General features: G+C 38.3%; 4 protein-coding genes across 4 annotated transcripts; 3 read left to right on the top strand and 1 right to left on the bottom strand.

The window, feature by feature from the left end:
• The first annotated feature begins 1,821 nt into the window (after positions 1–1,821).
• Positions 1,822–3,549, top strand: LOC145732044 (mini-chromosome maintenance complex-binding protein). The gene has a single exon (XM_081984067.1). The coding sequence runs from the start codon at positions 1,911–1,913 to the stop codon at positions 3,504–3,506; it is 1,596 nt and encodes a 531-aa protein (XP_081840193.1). The 5' UTR covers positions 1,822–1,910; the 3' UTR covers positions 3,507–3,549.
• Positions 3,550–4,246: 697 nt separating this feature from the next.
• Arp6 (Actin-related protein 6) lies at positions 4,247–6,017 on the top strand. The gene has a single exon (XM_081984066.1). It carries the CDS (start codon positions 4,339–4,341, stop codon positions 5,959–5,961), a length of 1,623 nt encoding a protein of 540 aa, XP_081840192.1. The 5' UTR covers positions 4,247–4,338; the 3' UTR covers positions 5,962–6,017.
• eIF3l (eukaryotic translation initiation factor 3 subunit l) lies at positions 5,188–17,572 on the top strand. The gene is made up of 6 exons (XM_081984065.1): positions 5,188–5,200; positions 15,228–15,328; positions 15,542–15,793; positions 16,037–16,882; positions 16,955–17,323; positions 17,377–17,572. The coding sequence occupies exons 2-6, from the start codon at positions 15,305–15,307 to the stop codon at positions 17,509–17,511; spliced, it is 1,626 nt and encodes a 541-aa protein (XP_081840191.1). The 5' UTR covers positions 5,188–5,200; positions 15,228–15,304; the 3' UTR covers positions 17,512–17,572.
• On the bottom strand, positions 6,898–15,134 carry iPLA2-VIA (calcium-independent phospholipase A2 VIA). Its single transcript, XM_081984064.1, has 12 exons — positions 14,762–15,134; positions 14,498–14,708; positions 14,355–14,445; positions 12,887–13,189; positions 12,469–12,833; positions 12,227–12,417; positions 9,778–10,152; positions 9,560–9,723; positions 7,803–7,987; positions 7,605–7,756; positions 7,440–7,555; positions 6,898–7,388 (listed from the first exon to the last, which is right to left on the bottom strand). The coding sequence occupies exons 1-12, from the start codon at positions 14,799–14,801 to the stop codon at positions 7,170–7,172; spliced, it is 2,412 nt and encodes an 803-aa protein (XP_081840190.1). The 5' UTR covers positions 14,802–15,134; the 3' UTR covers positions 6,898–7,169.
• Positions 17,573–18,529: the final 957 nt, after the last annotated feature.

Genomic DNA, 18,529 nt, shown 5'->3' with positions numbered 1-18,529 from the left:
TGTGACCTCGTTTTTCGGATATTTCCGGGGGACCAAACAACACACTCTAAGAGATAATCAAATTCGAAAAACCAGTGGCGTGCCCCACACAATGTGACCTTCCAAATAGCGATTACGTAAGGTCCAAACAGGTTTGCTCTGGACCTCTAATCTTAAGACCATCGCTGAAGTAGAGCGCCCAATCGTGCCTTATATCAATTTGTGCGGATTGCTTGATCTATGCACTTGGTATGATCGAAGGTGTTCGCTTATAATCCCACGTTTTAGTCGGAGATGCAAAAACCCAACCGATTCATTCTATGTGTATATAATATTATTATATAAACGAGCTTTCAAGGTTGTGACTTCCTGGAACCTTTTAAATGGTGTTTTTCGCCTTTTATCGGTTTAAATCTCCCACCAATCACATTCTCTTTGTCTCTCTCTCGTTCAATCCAACTAAATTTTAGCAGGATCATGTGATAAAACCTAGTCACGTGTTTCTCAAGTATACAGACGTCACAAATGTCAAAACTGATTCCATCGAGCTATCAAAACTTTCTTTAGGGACAAACTAATGTTGACCTTGAAAAGCGTTCAAACTGGTTTTTCGTCGTTTCGATTGGGACGAATTGACTGACGTCCGTCGACCAGTTATCTAAGCGCAGCGGGCTTTGCCAATGAGGTCACCCCTACCAGTGACGTCACCGCGGTTAAATTTTTCCCAGTTTTCTTTGTTCTGGAGCCGCCTCTAGATCAATGCGATTTTTCCTGTTTTTCCGACTGGGAAATCAACAAAAAAATCGTTTTTCACTGGCCTACTATGTCGCGTAACTGGTCGCCGAAATGTCAACGACCCGCCACGAACATTCAAAGCAACTTTCGACCGTAATGATGATTATTAGGCGGTTTAGAATGGGCTTTTATCTATCTCTTTCCTGTGTGTGTGCACTCGCTTTGTCCGAATATTTTCGAATCTGGGACGTTGTTTTCTTTTTATTGTTTTTCCTAGAGAATATTCATCATCGTGAAACATCAAAATGTCCGCAACGTTGCCACGTTGTTCATCGCGTCATTTTACGATTTAAACTGTGAAATCTCTATTAATAGGAAAACCACTTTTTACTTATGAGTCAGGCAATTTTAACTGAATAATGGACGAGATTGGGTAATGGCTAATTTAAAATAGCAAAAAACTCTCCGAGTGTACCAAATAAAGCCTGAAAAGGGGGGGGGGGGGGGTTGGTGATCCCCATAACCAAGAGAGCTGAAGGGGGGAAAAGTCGGATCAATATAAGCGCCGGGTAGGGAATTTAGGCCGAGCCGTAACCATGACGACCCTTTCACTCACGTGACACACTGACACTCTAAACAGGAGGGGAAAGAGACCGTTACCCCTCCCTCCCCCGTGCTCTTTCAACCCCTTTTAACCTGAATAAGTCCGCGATGTTTTATTAGGGTAGATGGAGTTTCCATTATTCAAGACCCCAAGAAAAATGAGAAGGGAAGGCATTTGGTAGTTTCACTTCATTTATTATGTCCACATTGCAAGTTAAAGGAAACACCACAGAAAATATAAAAAAAATCAAATATAGGTTTTGGCGCCATCTCTACATCATTCTGGTAAACCACCAGAAGTTTTCAATGTAACTTTACAGTTTTCTGTAAAATTAATTGGCTGCCTTTATCTATAGCAGTCTAGTCCACTTTAATAACCCATTCATCAATTAAAAAATTTAAAGAGAATTATATATTAGAAATTAATTTATTTGATGAATTTTACGTCCTTTAAAAGTTTGGCAACACTGTGTGCAATATTTCTGACACTTGACAGCCATCAAACAATTTACCGCCAAAACTAACCTCAAACTGAGTAAACATAAAAAAAAACCCTCTTTACCACATAACTTAATAAATACAAGTGAATAATCATGGATATTGCCAGTATAACGGTAGAAAATTGGTTAACAAACGAGGACGAGCACCTGAAACAGCTACTGAGTCCCTCAATTTACGCTCAAGTACCGTTAATTAACCTGAAAGATGCTCAAAACTATGCCGAAGGTGCCCTGGTGCGTTTCAAAGGTATGGTGCAGGACATGTACGGTTCCGAGTTGTATTTGAAAACGTACCACTTTACCAATAATACCACTGGTGAACGAGTCACAAAAAGTGGTAAGTACCGTGATACAATCGAGTGCCAGGGCCTCAGCGAGTGTATTGAGGAGTGCAGCCCTAAAGGCGACCGCTATTGTTACGTGGTGGTGTCAGTACCTGGTTTAAACTCATGGGTGAGTCAGCACTGTGCCCTTAAGGAACCTTTGAATGAGAATTCTTCTCGCGGGCTAAAAAGGGGGATTGAAGATGTGATGGATGTTGAAGAGGATAGTGACAGGAAGAAACTCACGGTGGAACCTCAAAAAAAGGAGGTAGTGACCCGTCAAACCACCCCACTTGAGGAGGTCAAGGCATGTCAAGTAAAAGTGTACCAAAACAGTGACTCAATTAAACTGAATGAAGTGTTTGAGTTTGTAGGGTTTTTGAGTTTCCAGGATGACAGCCTAACGGAACAACAAAGCCCTTGTTTGCATATAGTGCATTTCACCCCTTTACCCCACTTAAACCCTTACTTACAAACCCCTGACATAACCCCAATAAGTTCAATCAAAAAAGAACTACAAATCCTTTTTACTCAACTCTTGTTAGGGGACACTTTGAGTGCAGAATACCTGATTTGCAATCTCCTATCTGAAATTTACACAAGAAGGGACTGTTTACCCTTAGGTAAGTTCTGCCTAAACTTCTCTAAAATCCCAGAAATGGACCTGGACTATGTTCAAGAACTATACAACATTCTCAAAGAATTGTTGCCTAAAAGCAGCTACATTCCTTTAAGCCTAGACCACATGAACACTGCAACATTCACCCCAAAAAAAGACTACGAAAACAACCGTTTAATAACTGGGGTCCTACAGTTGAGCAAAAACACACATTTAGTGGTGGACGAAACCAAATTGCAAGAAGGCAAACTAGATACTTTAGGGCTGCACAATCTGAAAGCCCTCTCAAATGCGATACGTTACCAAAGAGTCCCCTACGACTTTAAGTTCTACTCCATCGAATTAGAGTGCGATTTGCCTGTTATCGTCTTCTCCGAAGGAGTGAGTTTGTTGCCCCACGACATTCAAATTCCCCTCCAGCCAGATTCAGAGTGCGTTCACTCGTTTAAAGAGATCCTGGACGCCGCCAAGCATTTTTTAAACCCCGAAATGCTGCTGAACATTCGACGTTATTTGACCCAGGCCAGATTAGTGGAGTACGAGTTGAACGAAGAAATCCAGGAACTGGTGCAGGAGGAGTTTGTTCGGATGAGGCAAGATCACAGCGTTAAAGTGGAGGATTTACACAATCTACTGGTTTTGGGGAGGTTGTTGAGTTTGTCTGAGGGCAAAAACAGTTTGAGCAGGGATGTATTACGGAAAGCACAAGATATGGAGAAAGAACGTAAATCACGACTGGTTAATTAAGTTCAATGTTTGTTGGTTTGTTAATTAAAATTATCATATTTAACGGGTCTTTTTTATTTAATCCTATCTTGCTCTAAAAACACCCCGCCCTCTATACTAGAAAGCTTAAAATGTTACTTTTAATGGCAGCTTTGGCAACTTTTACACCCTTCCAATACAATGATCACTTTTGCAAAAACAACTGGTTTAATCTACCTGGTAGTCGATTCTTTTTCTATCCCGATCCTCCTTCGACTAGGTCCAGACCCTCACGGTCCTCCTCAAATTTAGGAAAAGGCCGCATTCGTTTGTACTCTCCATGGAGCGAGCAAAACTTTATTGACGTAATTTGGGGAAACCATAATTTGACCAACTGTCAAATTACATCATTGTGACATCAAAAACGCTCTGCTCGCTCCATGGAGCTTTTTCTTGCACGAAACACCTCTTTTTTCGGAGAAAAACAATTTTCACAACACAAACTGTCACCATTATTTTCGCCATATTGGAAATTTTGACAAGCATCTAGGTTTTCTTAAGTATAGTAGGCGGTGGAATAACAGTCAATTTACGCCATTGTGACGTCACATTCATTCCTTTGAAACGTAAAAATAAATGGAATTGCATGCTGCAACAACTAACATTTAAGTATTTTGATTGATACGCTATAAAATACAAATTTAAGTAAATAAAGTTTTATTTTATTTTAACGTCCTTGATACTAACTACTAACACATCCCTAGCTGTCAAACGAAAAACTTAGGTTAGGTTAGTCTGGTGAGGTTATGTTGTTGTTTGTGTTGACAAAAAAAATCAAATTTGAAGCCGAAAAAAGAGTTTTCCAACTGAAATCATGGAAGCTTGGGAACCCAGACCGGTCAGAACGATTAAAAGACGAGGGAGTGGTGGTATGGTATGGGAAACACCCCCTAAACAGCCAAAACCAGCCAATACAATAAAAGCTCTGATAATGGACAATGGGGCTCACACAATCAAGGTGGGTCACTCCACTGACGAGCAGCCCCAAAATATACCCAACTGTATCATGAAAGCGAAATCCGAACGTAAACGTATGTTTGTAGGGAAGCAAATTGATGAATGTCGAGACTGTTCAGGGTTGTACTTTTTGTTGCCCTGTGAAAAAGGGTACATTACGCGTTGGGAGGTGCAGAAACCTGTGTGGGACCAGGTTTTCAGTAAAACCGTGTGCCCTCTCGAGGACTATCCTGTAATATTAACCCAGCCTTTGTTTAACTTCAAATCAATCCAGGACTGTATTGATGAGATTTTTTTCGAGGAATATGAAGTCCCTATGTTATTTCGGGTGGTCCCTTCAGATCTAGCATACCTACATTACGCGCGGGAGAATAAACTCACCAAAGCAAGTGCCTGTTTAGTGATTGACACTGGCTACAGTTTCACCCATATCATCCCTTACATTAAGGGGAACAAGTTCCTGAGAGCAGTGCGACGACTCAATGTGGGGGGCAAACTCTTAACCAATCACCTGAAAGACATCATCTCCTACAGACAATACAATGTAATGGAGGAAACTTATGTAATAAACCAAGTTAAAGAAGATACATGTTATGTGTGTCCAGATGTGCGCAAAGAACTCCACCAGGCTGCCACAACTAACTCAATAGTGCGCAACTACGTCCTCCCTGACTTTAACGTTATACGACGTGGCTTCATTCAGGACGAAAACTCCAAAAAAGTAGATGACAGCTACCAAATCTTACGACTTAACAATGAAAGATTTGTGGTTCCAGAAATTTTATTCCATCCTTCTGATATTGGAATGAAGAGCATGGGAATCGCGGAAGCGGCAGTGAAATCAATCATGAGTTGCCCCAAAGAGTACCGACAGTCGCTAGCCCGAAATATTATACTGGCGGGGGGAAACTGTAAGTTTCCAGGCTTTAAGGACCGAATCTATGCAGAGCTGCGCGCTTCCTTACCGGACACGTGGCTAGTTAAAGTCACCCTACCAGATGATCCAATTAATTACAGTTGGCAAGGTGGGAGCGCTTTGTTGAAAACCCACGACTTTAAAAGTCACCTGGTGACTAAGAAAGACTATGAAGAACTTGGTTCCACCATCATCCAGGAGAGATTTTACAATTTTATGCTTGACGACAGTGAAGTTTCTTGTCCCAAAGTAGATCAACGCGACGAAGTTTTCCATTACTTGCCTTTGGTGAAAAGTAACATTTTTGGGAAGTTAGAGGAGACTAATGATGTAGAACAGGGGGAGCAGGAAGAGGGAGAGGAAGGGGGAAGTGAACGGGACGATTTGAATGGTGGGAGCGAGGAAGCTGGAACGGTGGAGGGAGATAAAATTGTTAGGAAACAAGGACGTCCCAAGCTGAAGGAAGAGGAAGAAGTTATTAAGTATCCTGAAGACACTTCTTCAGAATTGAACTTTACACACAGTAAGGAGTTGTTTCCTTTCGGCACTGATTCGTATTTGTGATGATTTTTGTATTATTCCTATAGTTTTAATAAATTTGTCAACTATAGTAAAAATAACTGATTTACCTGAGAGACACTTGTCACAATCAAGGAATCAAGTAACTGACAAGTGACAGCAATACAGTGTTGCTTGAATTATCATCTCTGGCCGCATTCGTTTTCAAGCTCCATGGAGCGAGCAGAGCTTTTTTGATGTCACAATGACGTAATTTGACAAATGGTCAACTTATGGTTTTGCCAAATTACGTCATAGTGACGTCAAAAACGCTCTGCTCGCTCCATGGAGCTTGAAAACGAATGTGGCCTCTGTTTTTTGTTTTAACGCTTCGAGGAGAAAACAAGAGCGAATTTGACGTTACGGTGACGTAACAATGTCTTAATCGAACCAACTGTCAAATTACGTTATCGTGACGTCAATTTCGCTTTGCTTCGTGGAACCTCAAATGGCAGTACTGGCGTACATCACAGCACTGTTGGTTGTTTGTGATTGGTCAAATACTACTATTTTTTGCTACCCACTGTGTGTTAGGATTTATGGAAGCATAAAACATATTTTCGGGGGTAATATCCCTAGTGCATTTAATTCTTCCGGAAAAACGAGTTTCTAAGTCGAGGATTTTTAAAACCACTCTCGCTCATGCTATTTGTTAAAACAAATTACTTAGAAACGAGTATGCACGAGGGATATTTGGTAAGATTATTTCCTGAGTTAAATAAACATTTTATTTTAATTAAAACAATAAGAACAATAACTTTCAAGCTAGAAAGGGTAACACTATTCTTTATGTTGCTGTGAGGAGTGTGAAATTTTTTCGAATTTTTTCCGGAAAAACTGCTGACAGCTAAGTTGACAGTTGTCAATGGATTTTTCCACTTAAAATTTACATTTGTTATACTAATTCTTGATAGCGATTGGTCAAAATTGATAGGAAGGAAATAATCTTTAAAAAAACTTGTATATTTTAATTATAAATCAACAGATAAAGGGGATGGAATAAACTAATATAAATATTAAAAAACAAAAATTAATGTCTAGTTAAAAGCTAAATAAATCACATTCATTTAATAAATATACCTAATATACAACAACAAACGTCATGGAATTGCCGCAAACGTAATAGTAATTTTGTTTTTAATTAACTACTAAGTACGGCACAAGAAAAAAAAGGGGGCGCTTGTGCGCTCAGAATGGGGGGAATGTAGATGGCGCTAGCCGCGATTCAACAGATCGGCGAGTTCGCGCATCAAGCTCATATTTTCGTACATGTACGCTTTGGTTTCCCACAGCATGTTGCACAGTTTCTCGTCCGACTTTTCGTCCATGGCCACCTCTTCGGACAGCTGCGGCGAGAACCGGAAGTAGGGGATCCCCAGGGAGGAACACCACGCCCTCGCTCGGTCCACCACACGACCGTCACTGCACGTCGCCTAAATGATCACTCAGTCAGCGCTAAAGTGTGAATAATAGGGTTATCGTACCTGATCCACCAACAAGGTGCCCAAATTCTGGATACCCATCACAACCCTAGTGGTCTGCCATAGACTTTCAGGCATAAACACGTCAATGTCTTTCAGTTCGGTTACAGGAATGACACCTGTAGAAAAAAACGTCACGTGACTGTTCAAATCAACATCGCCACCTACCGGTTCCCAAGCTAACTACGACCGAAAGAGGGCTGGCCTCATCCTCCCTACCGACCGCCTTCAAGGCCAAACTGTGCTCGTGAATCTCCGTCATGGCGTCCAAAGTGGGGTTGTTGGCTATTAGACCCCCATCCAGATACCTCTGGAACAATCTAGAAACTTTTATATTTGAATCCATTCATAAAAATGGTACACAACCTGTAATAAGTGGGGGCAGCACCAGTCGCCCGGGCTACTTGCCACACGAACTGTTGTTCGGGCGGGGGTGGCAATTCGTAAGGAGAATCGTGTTTCACTCCCAACAATTTGCCGGGACTGTTGTAGTTACGAAACAAATGGAGCTCGGCCGGTTTTCTGTCCGCTAACAGTCCAGTGACGATAACCTACAAACTAACCATACAGAGCCCACACTGTTACTGTTCTCGCTGAGTTTACCAGTGCGTCATCCCCCTGTGATTCAGAAGTAGACATGCATTATTGACTTCATCCTTGTCTATTGTTCACTTTCAGAAAGGGTAAATATCTAAGTGAATGTCTTCCAAAAAAAAAAACATTTACTGATTAGCGCTTCTATTTCAGTCATTGTCAGTTTGACAACCATCGAAATTTATTTGATTTGTTTACTATTAATTCTTTTCCGTTTCTTTGTGTTGTTAATCATTTATAAAGTTTTCTATTTACCACACCAGCACAGTTCTTTTAAGAGCTATTGTTTCTACGCTTTTAACATTCTGTAAGTACTTTCATAATATTATTATTAATTTTTTTATGTCGGCTTTCACGTTCTAACCAAAATTGGCTCAATTACTAACCTGTTTTGAAAAAAAAGTGGGAGTGTCTATTATGGTTTTTATTTAGCCATTTGGTTTTTCCTAAATTCGGAATTACTTACTATTACAGTATTTTTTTAGAAAATGCCTGGAAAAATTCTCCACAGACAAGCCCAGCAGTTAATTCTTAACCTTTGTGAATATTTTGAATTGGAAAAAACCAATGGAGGACCTTTAGAAGCTTTTATTTTAAGACCTTACATATTCTTACTGATGTATTTTTTTTGATACTAGAAGGTTGCAGCTGCTTTGAAAATTTCCCGCAAAACTGTTTATTCGATTCGGAAAAAACAAGCAAGTAATCTTATGATTTCTTCACCTAGAAAACCTAAATCGAGACGTTATCGACGGGTCAAGACCACTGATTTATCTGAAAGTATTAAAATGGATGTTCGAAATACATTATATGTACAACGATAGTATGTTAATAATAGCAAAATATATATACTTTTGTAAGAAACATCTATTAACATTTCATTGTTTCTAGAGACTGAGATTTTTGGGTCGCATTAGAGATTTTTCATAAAAATTTCTTGAAACATATTAATAATAAAGTCATAGAAAAATAAAATAAGCGTCTAAAATGTTTTCCAGGGGGTTTAAAATAAAATAAGTGGATTGCAACCTGAAAATGAGATATGAGATACTACAGCATCACTCAGACTGTCTTATTAAATTTTTAATTCGTTGTATTTATTTTAGAGAAACATGTAACCATCCAGAACTTAAATCAAGAGTTAAAAGTTAAAGAAATACTATTAATATTGGTGATACATCTCTGCGAATTTTGGTAAATAAATTAGGTTTCAAATTTAGACGGAATTCTATGATCCAAACGGAGACTTCTCATAAATAAAAAATGTTATTTTGGTCAAGATATTTTTGATTTGCTTTGGTATAAGGTTGTTTTAGTGCAAATTTGCAGCCAAAGATCTCTACTTTCTGACTGACAATACACGCAAAATTTTAAACGTGACGAAGCTTTAGACACCCCCTTTTCTATAATATGAACACAACAGGTTTGTTGACGAAAACTTGATTTGATTCATATGATTATAAATGACGTAGCCTACGTGACGCACGGGTAAACTCACTCCGAGAGAACAGTAGGTGATTTGGACTCACTTTAGGGTGTTTAATGTCGGACATGACAGTTTCCGAGCCAAAGGTTTCTTTCATCACATTCTCTAAATTTTCACTGCAGTACGGTCTGCTTCCAATAAAAGTCTTTTCCTTCAGTCTAAAATACAGGCACAGGCACTCTTTCATCGTTTTACCCGAAGCAATACCTGTGTCAATTGTTTTTTTAACACACACCCAATCAAAAAGTAATCAAAACCCACCTAAAGCCAGAATACCACCAGTACTAGTACCGGCCAACCAATCAAACAACGTATTAACCGGTTTCTGGAACACCGTCTCTAGTTGTAACAGCATCTGTACCAGCACCAGTCCTCTGATGCCGCCGCCGTCCAACGAGAGCAACCGCCCCTTTTTCGGAAATTCGCCGCGTTTATGCTTTTTGGCCGCCACCTCCATCCCGGCCACCGCCAACATTTGATTGAGCACGTCACGATTGGTCGGCCCGATCACTTTGGGGGGCGGCACCCCGTCATAAGTGCCGTGCTGCACGCAACCGTCCGTACAACCTTTCATGTCCGCTCTACATCGGCGTGCTCCGACCGCGTGCAAATAGTACAGAATTTTTGGCGCTAGATCTGTATAAAGAAAATTCAAAAAATTGATGTCAGATTGTTTAACTTAGTTCAACCCAAAAAGGAGGGGAAAAAGCGGTTTTTTGAGAAAAAAATCGTAAAAAAACCGCTTTGAAAGTGGTCAGGTTACACCAAGTCTACGAAAAATTCCTCCCCCTTACTACTGGAAATGTGCAACGTTGCCAAACAATGTAAGACGTTTAACATGAAGAGTTTAATCGTTAAATAACTTAAAAATCAGTAAATTAAATAAGTATTTTTAATTTTTACATGCAAAGTGACACTTTACTATCTACAGGGTGGAGCAATTAATTATTATTAAATATTATTAATTATTTACTATCTAAGGAACCTACAGTCCTTCAAATTTCAATTAAAAAAATCGTTTTATAGTGTAAAAGTGAACATTCAAGACTTATAAGAGGGAACACTCTTAAACTCGATTTTTCAGTCTTAAAAAGCACTAAAAACAGGCTGAATTTCTTAGAGATGCTACAATTTATTGCACCTATGATGGGTGTAGAAGTCAATTTAATAGTGAAGAAGCTTGAAATAACATTTTCAAGACTGTGGACAGTGTACAAATTGGCTTTCAGACCTGATAAGTCAAAAACTTTGTAAAGATAGTCTTGAAGCTCGATTTGAGGCACTGAAAACAGCCTTAAGGCACTAAAAACAATCTAGATTTTTAAGAAAAACTCAATTTTTTAGCACTGAGGTGTCTAGAAGTCGATTGAATAGTGACAAAGCTTGGAATGCCATTTTAAGTCTATGAAGAATGTGAAAATTGTTTTTTAAATTTGCTGTGTCAATAAATTGGTAAAGATATGTATAAAGCAGTTTTGAAACACTAAAAATAGTCCAGAATTCTAAGAAAATTAAAAGCAAAGTAAAAAGCAAGAAAAGTTAGTTTTCAAGAGTCATTAGATTCATGAAAATTGTCTAATGTCAATGTCCTCTATCTAAGACTATTTTCAAAAGTAAAATATTGAAATTTGTCTTAAAATAATGATAACTTACTTCAAATGCAAATTTTAAGCTTCTGATGTTACTTTTCATTAGTTCATAGTCACTTTTCGGTGTTCAAGTCAATTTTTAAGGTTTAAATGGTATGAATTTGTAGTAAAAAATTCTAGAAAAAGCAGTTTTTATGTCTACAAGGACAAATCAATTTTCAATATTAAAGTCTCTCAATTTGCATGAAAACTGGTTACAAACACAATTTTTAAGCTTCTGAAATAAATTTTTATCGTTTCTCAGTCAATTTTCAAAACTAAAGTCTTTCAGTTTGTCTGGAAACTATGAAAACTAGCTACAATTAAATTTTTTAAGCTTCTCAAGTGAATTTTCTGTTTCTAAGACAATTTTTAAGTTGGGTTGGGTTAGTTTTGGGTCTTTGAAAGTAATCTGAATTACATCGTAAAGGAAGTTTCAAATCAGAATTTTATAAAAGATAATTTATTTTTCATCGTAAACTGAAAAAAATAATGTAAATTGTAAATGACTGTAAAACGCTTAATCACAATGTTCCTGGTCAAAAATAAGACGATCTAAGCAAACTTACCTATATCCAAAGTTATAAAAACATAATTTGTGTTCAAAAAAAAATAATTTGAGAACTTTGGCGCCCTGTAACGGCATATTAAGCAACTTTCTGCCTAGATTGCCATATTTTTGGCCAAGAAATTTGTGGTTAAGCTTTGTATAGTCATTTCAGGGACACCCTGTATAGACAGTAGTTCATATATCTAGAAACTCGTTTCTTGTATCCGATCCATGCATTTAGTAGTAGTCATTGAACGGCAAAACAATTGCCCTGTTAGTTTCAGAAAGGAAAAGTTACTGTAGTAGAGTAGTTAGGTTAATTTTGTTTTAAGTTTAGTTATTTCTCCATTTATAAAGTCACTTGGCATCCCTGGAATCTATTTTATTTTTGGTAGTTTTAATATTAGAAAGTATAATCAAGATAATCACTCTCCAGACAGTTTCAATGACATATTTTTGCAATTAGACTTAAGAAAGGAAATCTTTGGAACAGTGATTGCCTTAACAAACTTTCCCTGCTTCTGTCACATACCTTTGGTCACTAAATGTCTGGGAGACTCTCCTTCATTGTTCAGCACATCCAGGGAGGCTCCAAACACAATAAGCGCTTGTAAAATAGGCAAATTGCCGCGCTTCACCGCCAAATGAATGGGCCGATTGCCATCCTGATCAGGTGGATCGACGTTCGCCTGCCTACTCAAAAGGGTCACGACGCAGTCCAGCCTGGAAAAAAACCCTGTTCACTTCAACCACACCGCCCCATATCCCACCCACCTCTCTCTCTCCACCATCACATGAAGCGCAGTCTTTTTCTGGAAATTCAACGCGTTTATGTTGCAATTGGCTTCGAGAAGACCTTCCATTCCTTGCCGGGACTTGGCCCAATGCAACGGAGTGCCGCCATTTTTCATATCCTCGTGATAGAGGGTGTTTGGGTTGTCCAGTAAAAAGTTTCCTACATAACCTGGTTCGGAGTAGTTTATATCTCCCGTCCCAGCCTCCTTGTTTACGTCAGCCCCCGCCAAAAGGAGGGCTTTAATGCAATCAGGTTTGTCAGCTCGACAGGCCATGTGTAGAGGAGTGTGGCCGGCGTTATTGCGCGAATTGAGGCACTTGGGATCATTGCCTTGCGTTAGGGCCTGCAATCATAACATACCTCCACTTCCTAATCCACAAATTTGTGCTAACTTACAAGAATAATGTCTTTGGTTGTGCTGGCAGCGTAGTGAAACACCGAATTACCGTCGTAGTCCAAGTGTTCTAAAGAACAATTGGCCGCGACCAACATTCGCACCGTTTTAAGATTGTTGGTCACTATGGCGACTTGGAGGGGTGACACGCCCTTTTCACTATCGCTACTATTCAGAAAACAGTTAATTTTCGGGTTGTTAAACGAGTCGTAAAGGGCAAAGTATGCCGCCAAATGTGCCAGGGTCCAAGAGGGATGTTCCGCCAATATGTCGCAGATTTTTTGTAGCCCATTAATGTTACACATCTATAACAGGTGACTCAATTATGTCTCATCATTTAGTGAAAGCACTCCTTATTTTTTATTATGAGGAGATTTCAAGACCATTCAGGCTATTGTGCTCATTCATGTTTGTTGACATTACTTAGTATACCTATATTTGGATTGTCATTGTTTTCCAGCATTACCAGTACACTGTGTGTAAAAAGTCCGGCAACCCTGAATTATTTCGCAAAATATACAACTTATTGAAAAATATCCTATATAAATATTGACGCACTTTAAACGTTTTACCGTTAGGTGACATTCAGGAATATACAGGGTGAGCCACAATATGGCAATGAATTGAGGTTATGTTTTTTCTTATGGAATGACCATGTTTTAATGACGTTTTCTGATTCGCTCTCTCATTCTGATCACATTTCATGTAACATGTTGTATGGTTATCTTGAACAGTTTGGCAGCTATTTAATTATTAAAGAAAACTACACTTTAAATAAGTAAAAAATTTTTATTTGATTAAATGCTGAAAATGTGCCCCTTGAACTGTCTGACAATGAGCTAAATTAAAATAAAATTTAAATTTAATTATTTAAAATTTAATTTAATTTAATTTAATTTAATTTATTTAATTTAAATTTAATTTAATATAATTTAAATTTAATTTATTTAATTTAATTTATTTTAATTTAATTTTAATTTAATATTATTTAATAATTTAATTTAATTTTATTTTTTTTATTTTTTTTATTTAATTAAATAGCTGCCAAACTGTTTAAGATAACCATACAACATGTTACATGAAATGTGATTAGAATAAGAGAGCGAATCAGAAAATGTCATTGAAACATGGTCCTTCCATAAGAAAAAACATAACCTCAATTCATTGCCATATTGTGGCTAACCCTGTATATTCCTGAATGTCACCTAACGGTAAAACGTTTAAAGTGCGTCAATATTTATATAGGATATTTTTCAATAAGTTGTATATTTTGCGAAATAATTCAGGGTTGCCGGACTTTTTACACACAGTGTATATGAGCTCTTAGCCAGAAAAATTGTAACTTTAATGTTCCTATTATTAGAACCACAAAATGTAACAGACCTAACCTCTAAACATCACATTACTTCACTGCTAACTATAGAAATATTATTTTAAACTAGACTAAGATTAAAAATCTACCACACTAACCTCTTTGGCTATTTCAATAAATACAGGCAATTTGTCGTGATAGATTGTAAACTTCAATTCAGCCTCATCCAAACTGGTAGCTCGGTACAAACTAAACAAAAATACAGCTACAGAGTCTGCCTAATTTAGAGATTGTACAATACCTAAAAGTTTGCACCAAAGTTTCTGTAGTGGGTCGGTGTAACACAATTTCAAAAGTCAGCTTGTCCGTTTTGTTTTTGCTGTTGTTTTTCTGTGGTAGATACAGCACCAGACCGTCTTCACGCAAATGTATCTGACGCGAAGCATAGTTTTCCGATTTGCTCTCAATCACTTTGTTTGGAGGATTGTCTGAGGTCAGCAAGCTCCTTAATACTAGAACGAAAACTACAGTTTAAAACAGGAAGAAAAAAAGGGGCCCTGCTTACCATCAAACCCTGCTTGGATGACGTTAATGTTAAGGCTCATGTTACGTGCACTATTGTCACAAATTTACACTAAACAACACTTTGGCAATAGCCTGGCATAGGTATTTATTATTTTAGTAGGGAAAAGGGTAATTTGTTGTGATGAATGATGAACTTTGAACACCCCAAACATCATCATCCGACATATCCCAACATGCCCAACTGTCAGTTGTCAGTATGCCAACCAAATAATTAACCACAAAAATTAAGCCCTAATTATTTGATTTCAGTAACGGTAAGCTTGAAAACCCTTCAACAACCCTTAAGATATCTACAACAATGCAAAATTGGGTGTTAAAACAACCAGAAGCGTTAAAAAATGCTTTTTAAAACAAAGTTGTCAAATCTTTCCAACAACGTTAAAATGACAACTGACATTTGATAGTTAGTTAACCTCAAAAGTGAAAACTCCAAAATAGTCATAAAATAGTGCCCGAACAATACCTCATTTTGGTAGTTTTTGATATTAAAATCCACAAAACACCTTTAAAACGTGATTGAACCATGTACAACGACGAGTACGAGCAGGTAAGTTTTTCAAAAAAACTACCAGAAGCACCTGCTAACCTAACCTCCTATGTCAATACGCGATAGCCCCCCCGAATTCATTCCAACCTACTTACCAGCATGTTTGGCCGGAACCAAACCCATATCCAGGCACCAAAAATTAAAAAATTACTACGACAACTCTGACGTTTTGGTATATGCCAAAAAAAACTAATTTGTTGATGTTTATGGTAGGGCTACGATTACGATGATTACGGGGGCCACACCGGTGATCCGGTACAGGACGCCGAGTACAATCGGCAACATTCGATGCCAGAAAGCGTCAAAAACTTTCTGATCTACTTCCGGAATAATATCAATGAGGGTTTGGTGTTTGAGCTGCAGTCTCTCTACGAACTGTCTTGGCCTAAGTTGACTGAGGACTATTTTGAGAAAAGGCCCTGGCCTGAAGAGGCTGAAGTGGCCGAGCTGGTGGATAAAGATGCTGTAAGTTTTTATTCATTTTGAATCAATATTTGTTGTTTAATAAGTTTGAGGACATTATTTTTATGAGAGTTGCCCTGTAATGTAAAGTTACACTGCCCAATTACTCTCAGTGGGCTGTTTAATTTGACTGTGACATTTTACCTTTAACCTATCACAGTTATGTGAAATAATTAAAACAACTCAAAAATTCATAACTCACAGTTAATATTTGATTAGTTGATGAAATAAAATCAATTTTGACAGGTTTTTATGATTCTCTACAAAGAGCTGTACTTCCGGCACATCTATGCCAGAATTCAAGGTGGGCCAACCTTAGAACAACGTTTCAACTCGTTTTTCAACTATTGCGATTTGTTCAATTACATTCTGAGCGCCTCTGAACCGGTGCCTCTCGAATTACCGGACCTGTGGCTGTGGGAGTTAATCGACGAGTTTGTGTACCAGTTTCAGTCGTTTTCGCAATATCGCGCTCGATTACAAAAGAAAACGCAAACTGAGCTGGACACTTTGAACTCCAACAACAAAGTTTGGAATGTTCTTTGCGTGCTCAATGTTCTGCACTCTTTGGTAGATAAGAGCAACATTAAACAACAGTTGGAGGTGTACGCAAATGGAGGGGATCCGGACTCAGTTGCCGGGGAATTTGGCAGTCACTCTCTCTACAAAATGCTGGGTTACTTCAGTCTGGTTGGCTTGCTTAGGCTGCACTCATTGCTCGGTGACTACTATCAAGCTATTAAAGTGCTGGAAAACATCGAGGTGCACAAAAAATCTCAATACGCCCACATTCCAGCCTGTCAAATTTCAACTTCTTACTACGTGGGATTCGCTTATATGATGATGCGTAGATACTCGGACGCTATACGTACTTTTTCCAGTATTTTACTGTACATACAGCGCACAAAACAACTGTTTGCCTCCAAAACCTACCAACATGATCAGATCAATAAGCAAACTGATCAAATGTATCATTTACTTGCCATTTGTCTGGTACTACATCCTCAGTGCATTGATGAGAGCATCCAGCAGACTTTGAGAGAGAAATCGTACCATGAGAAAATGTACAAGATGCAGTATGGTGATTTGCAGGTGAGTGAGGGAAACGATGCAGCCATGATGTTAAGTTCTTTTGACAGTTGGAAATAACTTTCTGGGTTTCAGGAATTTGAGAGCAGTTTTGTGTACGCTTGTCCGAAATTTTTATCGCCGTGTGCGCCCCCCATCGGTGCCATACCGGACGATTATTCCAAGGAAGCGATCCAACATCAAACTCAGGTGTTTATGGACGAGGTACAACAGCAAAGAATGCTCCCCACTATTCGTAGCTACTTGAAGCTGTACACCACGTTGCCTTTGAACAAGTTGGCCACTTTTATGGCGCAAAACAGTCGCAACGACGTGCAGTGGGACTTGGACAAAGAAACGCAGGCGCTTTTGATCCATCTCTTGTGCTTCAAACATAAAATGAAGAATGTGGTTTGGTCGAAGGGAGCGTCCGGTTTGGATGGAAAATTTCAGAGCGGAAGTGAGGTAAGTTCGTTCAATTTTTTTTAGCACGGTACTAACTGGAAATTGCCTTTCAGTTGGACTTTTACATCGATAATGATATGATCCATATTGCTGACACGAAAGTGGCGCACCGTTACGGGGACTTTTTCATAAGAAAAATCTTGAAATTTGAAGATCTTAACCGGAAGTTGCACGCCATTAGACTGTAGAAGTTTAGTGTATTGTTTATTTTACACTTTATAACAAGTAAATGCTTGTCGTAATTCAAAATGTTTTGCCTCTTTTTTGGTTTCATAGCGTGCAGGGACAACACGTGACGTAACGCATTGTCAAACGTGTAAAAAAAAAGAAGGCAAGGTTCTTCTGTCAATTGTGTCAAACTAATAGTTTTTGTTTATTCTAGTAAGTTGTGCCGGTTTGAACCCGAAACCAAGATAAACTCTAAATTTAAACTAGCGCAAGCCTTACTGGGTAGTTTCTGGAGGCTTAAGACCATAATTAGCAGCTAAAAGCTTTAAAGGTAAGCAAATTGTCAATTTTAATGTTGGGGTAATACTAGCACTAGTTCGAACCACTCAGCCGTCTCGTAAAAGCTTTAATGGATATTTATATGCTTCTAAAACCATTTTGCAGTATTTTAAAGTGAACTAAAGTGGTTTTACTAAAAACTTCATAAATTTTAATTTTCACATTCAAATTACATTGGAAATAATTGGGCAAGTCAGTAATATTTTCTCTTCGTCTGTTCGATTTGGTTTAGTGCGTGAAAGAAAGAGAGGTACATCTGTTCAAACTGTCAAATATCAGTTTTTAGTGAAATAATCAAGTCGCCTTTGAATTTCGTGTTTTTGCGGATTGTCGCGTAATTGCGTGCGTTTTTTGGCCTCAGCTGTAAAAAACTCGGTTTTAACTAGAAAAAGTGGTTAGTGCTGTGGAAAAAGGTCCTAAATATAAAGTGTGCAGCTTTTTCGAGTTGTATTGAGTAAGCACGGCTTCCTAGCAGTCTTTAAGGTAAGTGATTTTTGAGTTTACAAACCGTTGACCAAGCTTTGCGGCTTTTAGCCCAATTTGCATAGTCTATAATTCCTAGGGATCCTGAATTTGCGGTGAATAATTTAACTTAACTGCATTAAATCGTTAATTTGTAACATTAAAACCTACCTGATACTACTGGTGTTGGTCTCTCTCTGTCTATTGATGCAAAAAAAAAAGACAGACACATAAGTG

Source organism: Ips typographus, linkage group LG7, assembly GCF_016097725.1.
Source record: "Ips typographus isolate SLU linkage group LG7, UJ_Ityp_2.0, whole genome shotgun sequence".
NCBI lineage: Eukaryota > Metazoa > Arthropoda > Insecta > Coleoptera > Curculionidae > Ips > Ips typographus.
The sequence above is the reverse complement of the archived record's forward strand: the minus strand, read 5'-3'. Positions and strand labels throughout refer to the sequence as shown.

Excerpts from the sequence above, each read along its gene's own strand:
- eIF3l (XM_081984065.1), top strand. The coding sequence starts at position 15,305 with ATGTACAACGACGAGTACGAGCAG. Across the intron at positions 15,329-15,541 it reads ACAACGACGAGTACGAGCAG|GGCTACGATTACGATGATTA; the intron begins GTAAGTTTTTCA and ends TGTTTATGGTAG. Across the intron at positions 17,324-17,376 it reads AATTTCAGAGCGGAAGTGAG|TTGGACTTTTACATCGATAA; the intron begins GTAAGTTCGTTC and ends ATTGCCTTTCAG.
- Arp6 (XM_081984066.1), top strand. The coding sequence starts at position 4,339 with ATGGAAGCTTGGGAACCCAGACCGGTCAGAACGATTAAAAGACGAGGG.
- iPLA2-VIA (XM_081984064.1), bottom strand. The coding sequence starts at position 14,801 with ATGAGCCTTAACATTAACGTCATCCAAGCAGGGTTTGATG. Across the intron at positions 14,446-14,497 it reads ACTTTGGTGCAAACTTTTAG|TTTGTACCGAGCTACCAGTT; the intron begins GTATTGTACAAT and ends ATTTTTGTTTAG. Across the intron at positions 7,988-9,559 it reads CCGACATTAAACACCCTAAA|GTTATCGTCACTGGACTGTT; the intron begins GTGAGTCCAAAT and ends GTTAGTTTGTAG.
- LOC145732044 (XM_081984067.1), top strand. The coding sequence starts at position 1,911 with ATGGATATTGCCAGTATAACGGTAGAAAATTGGTTAACAAACGAGGAC.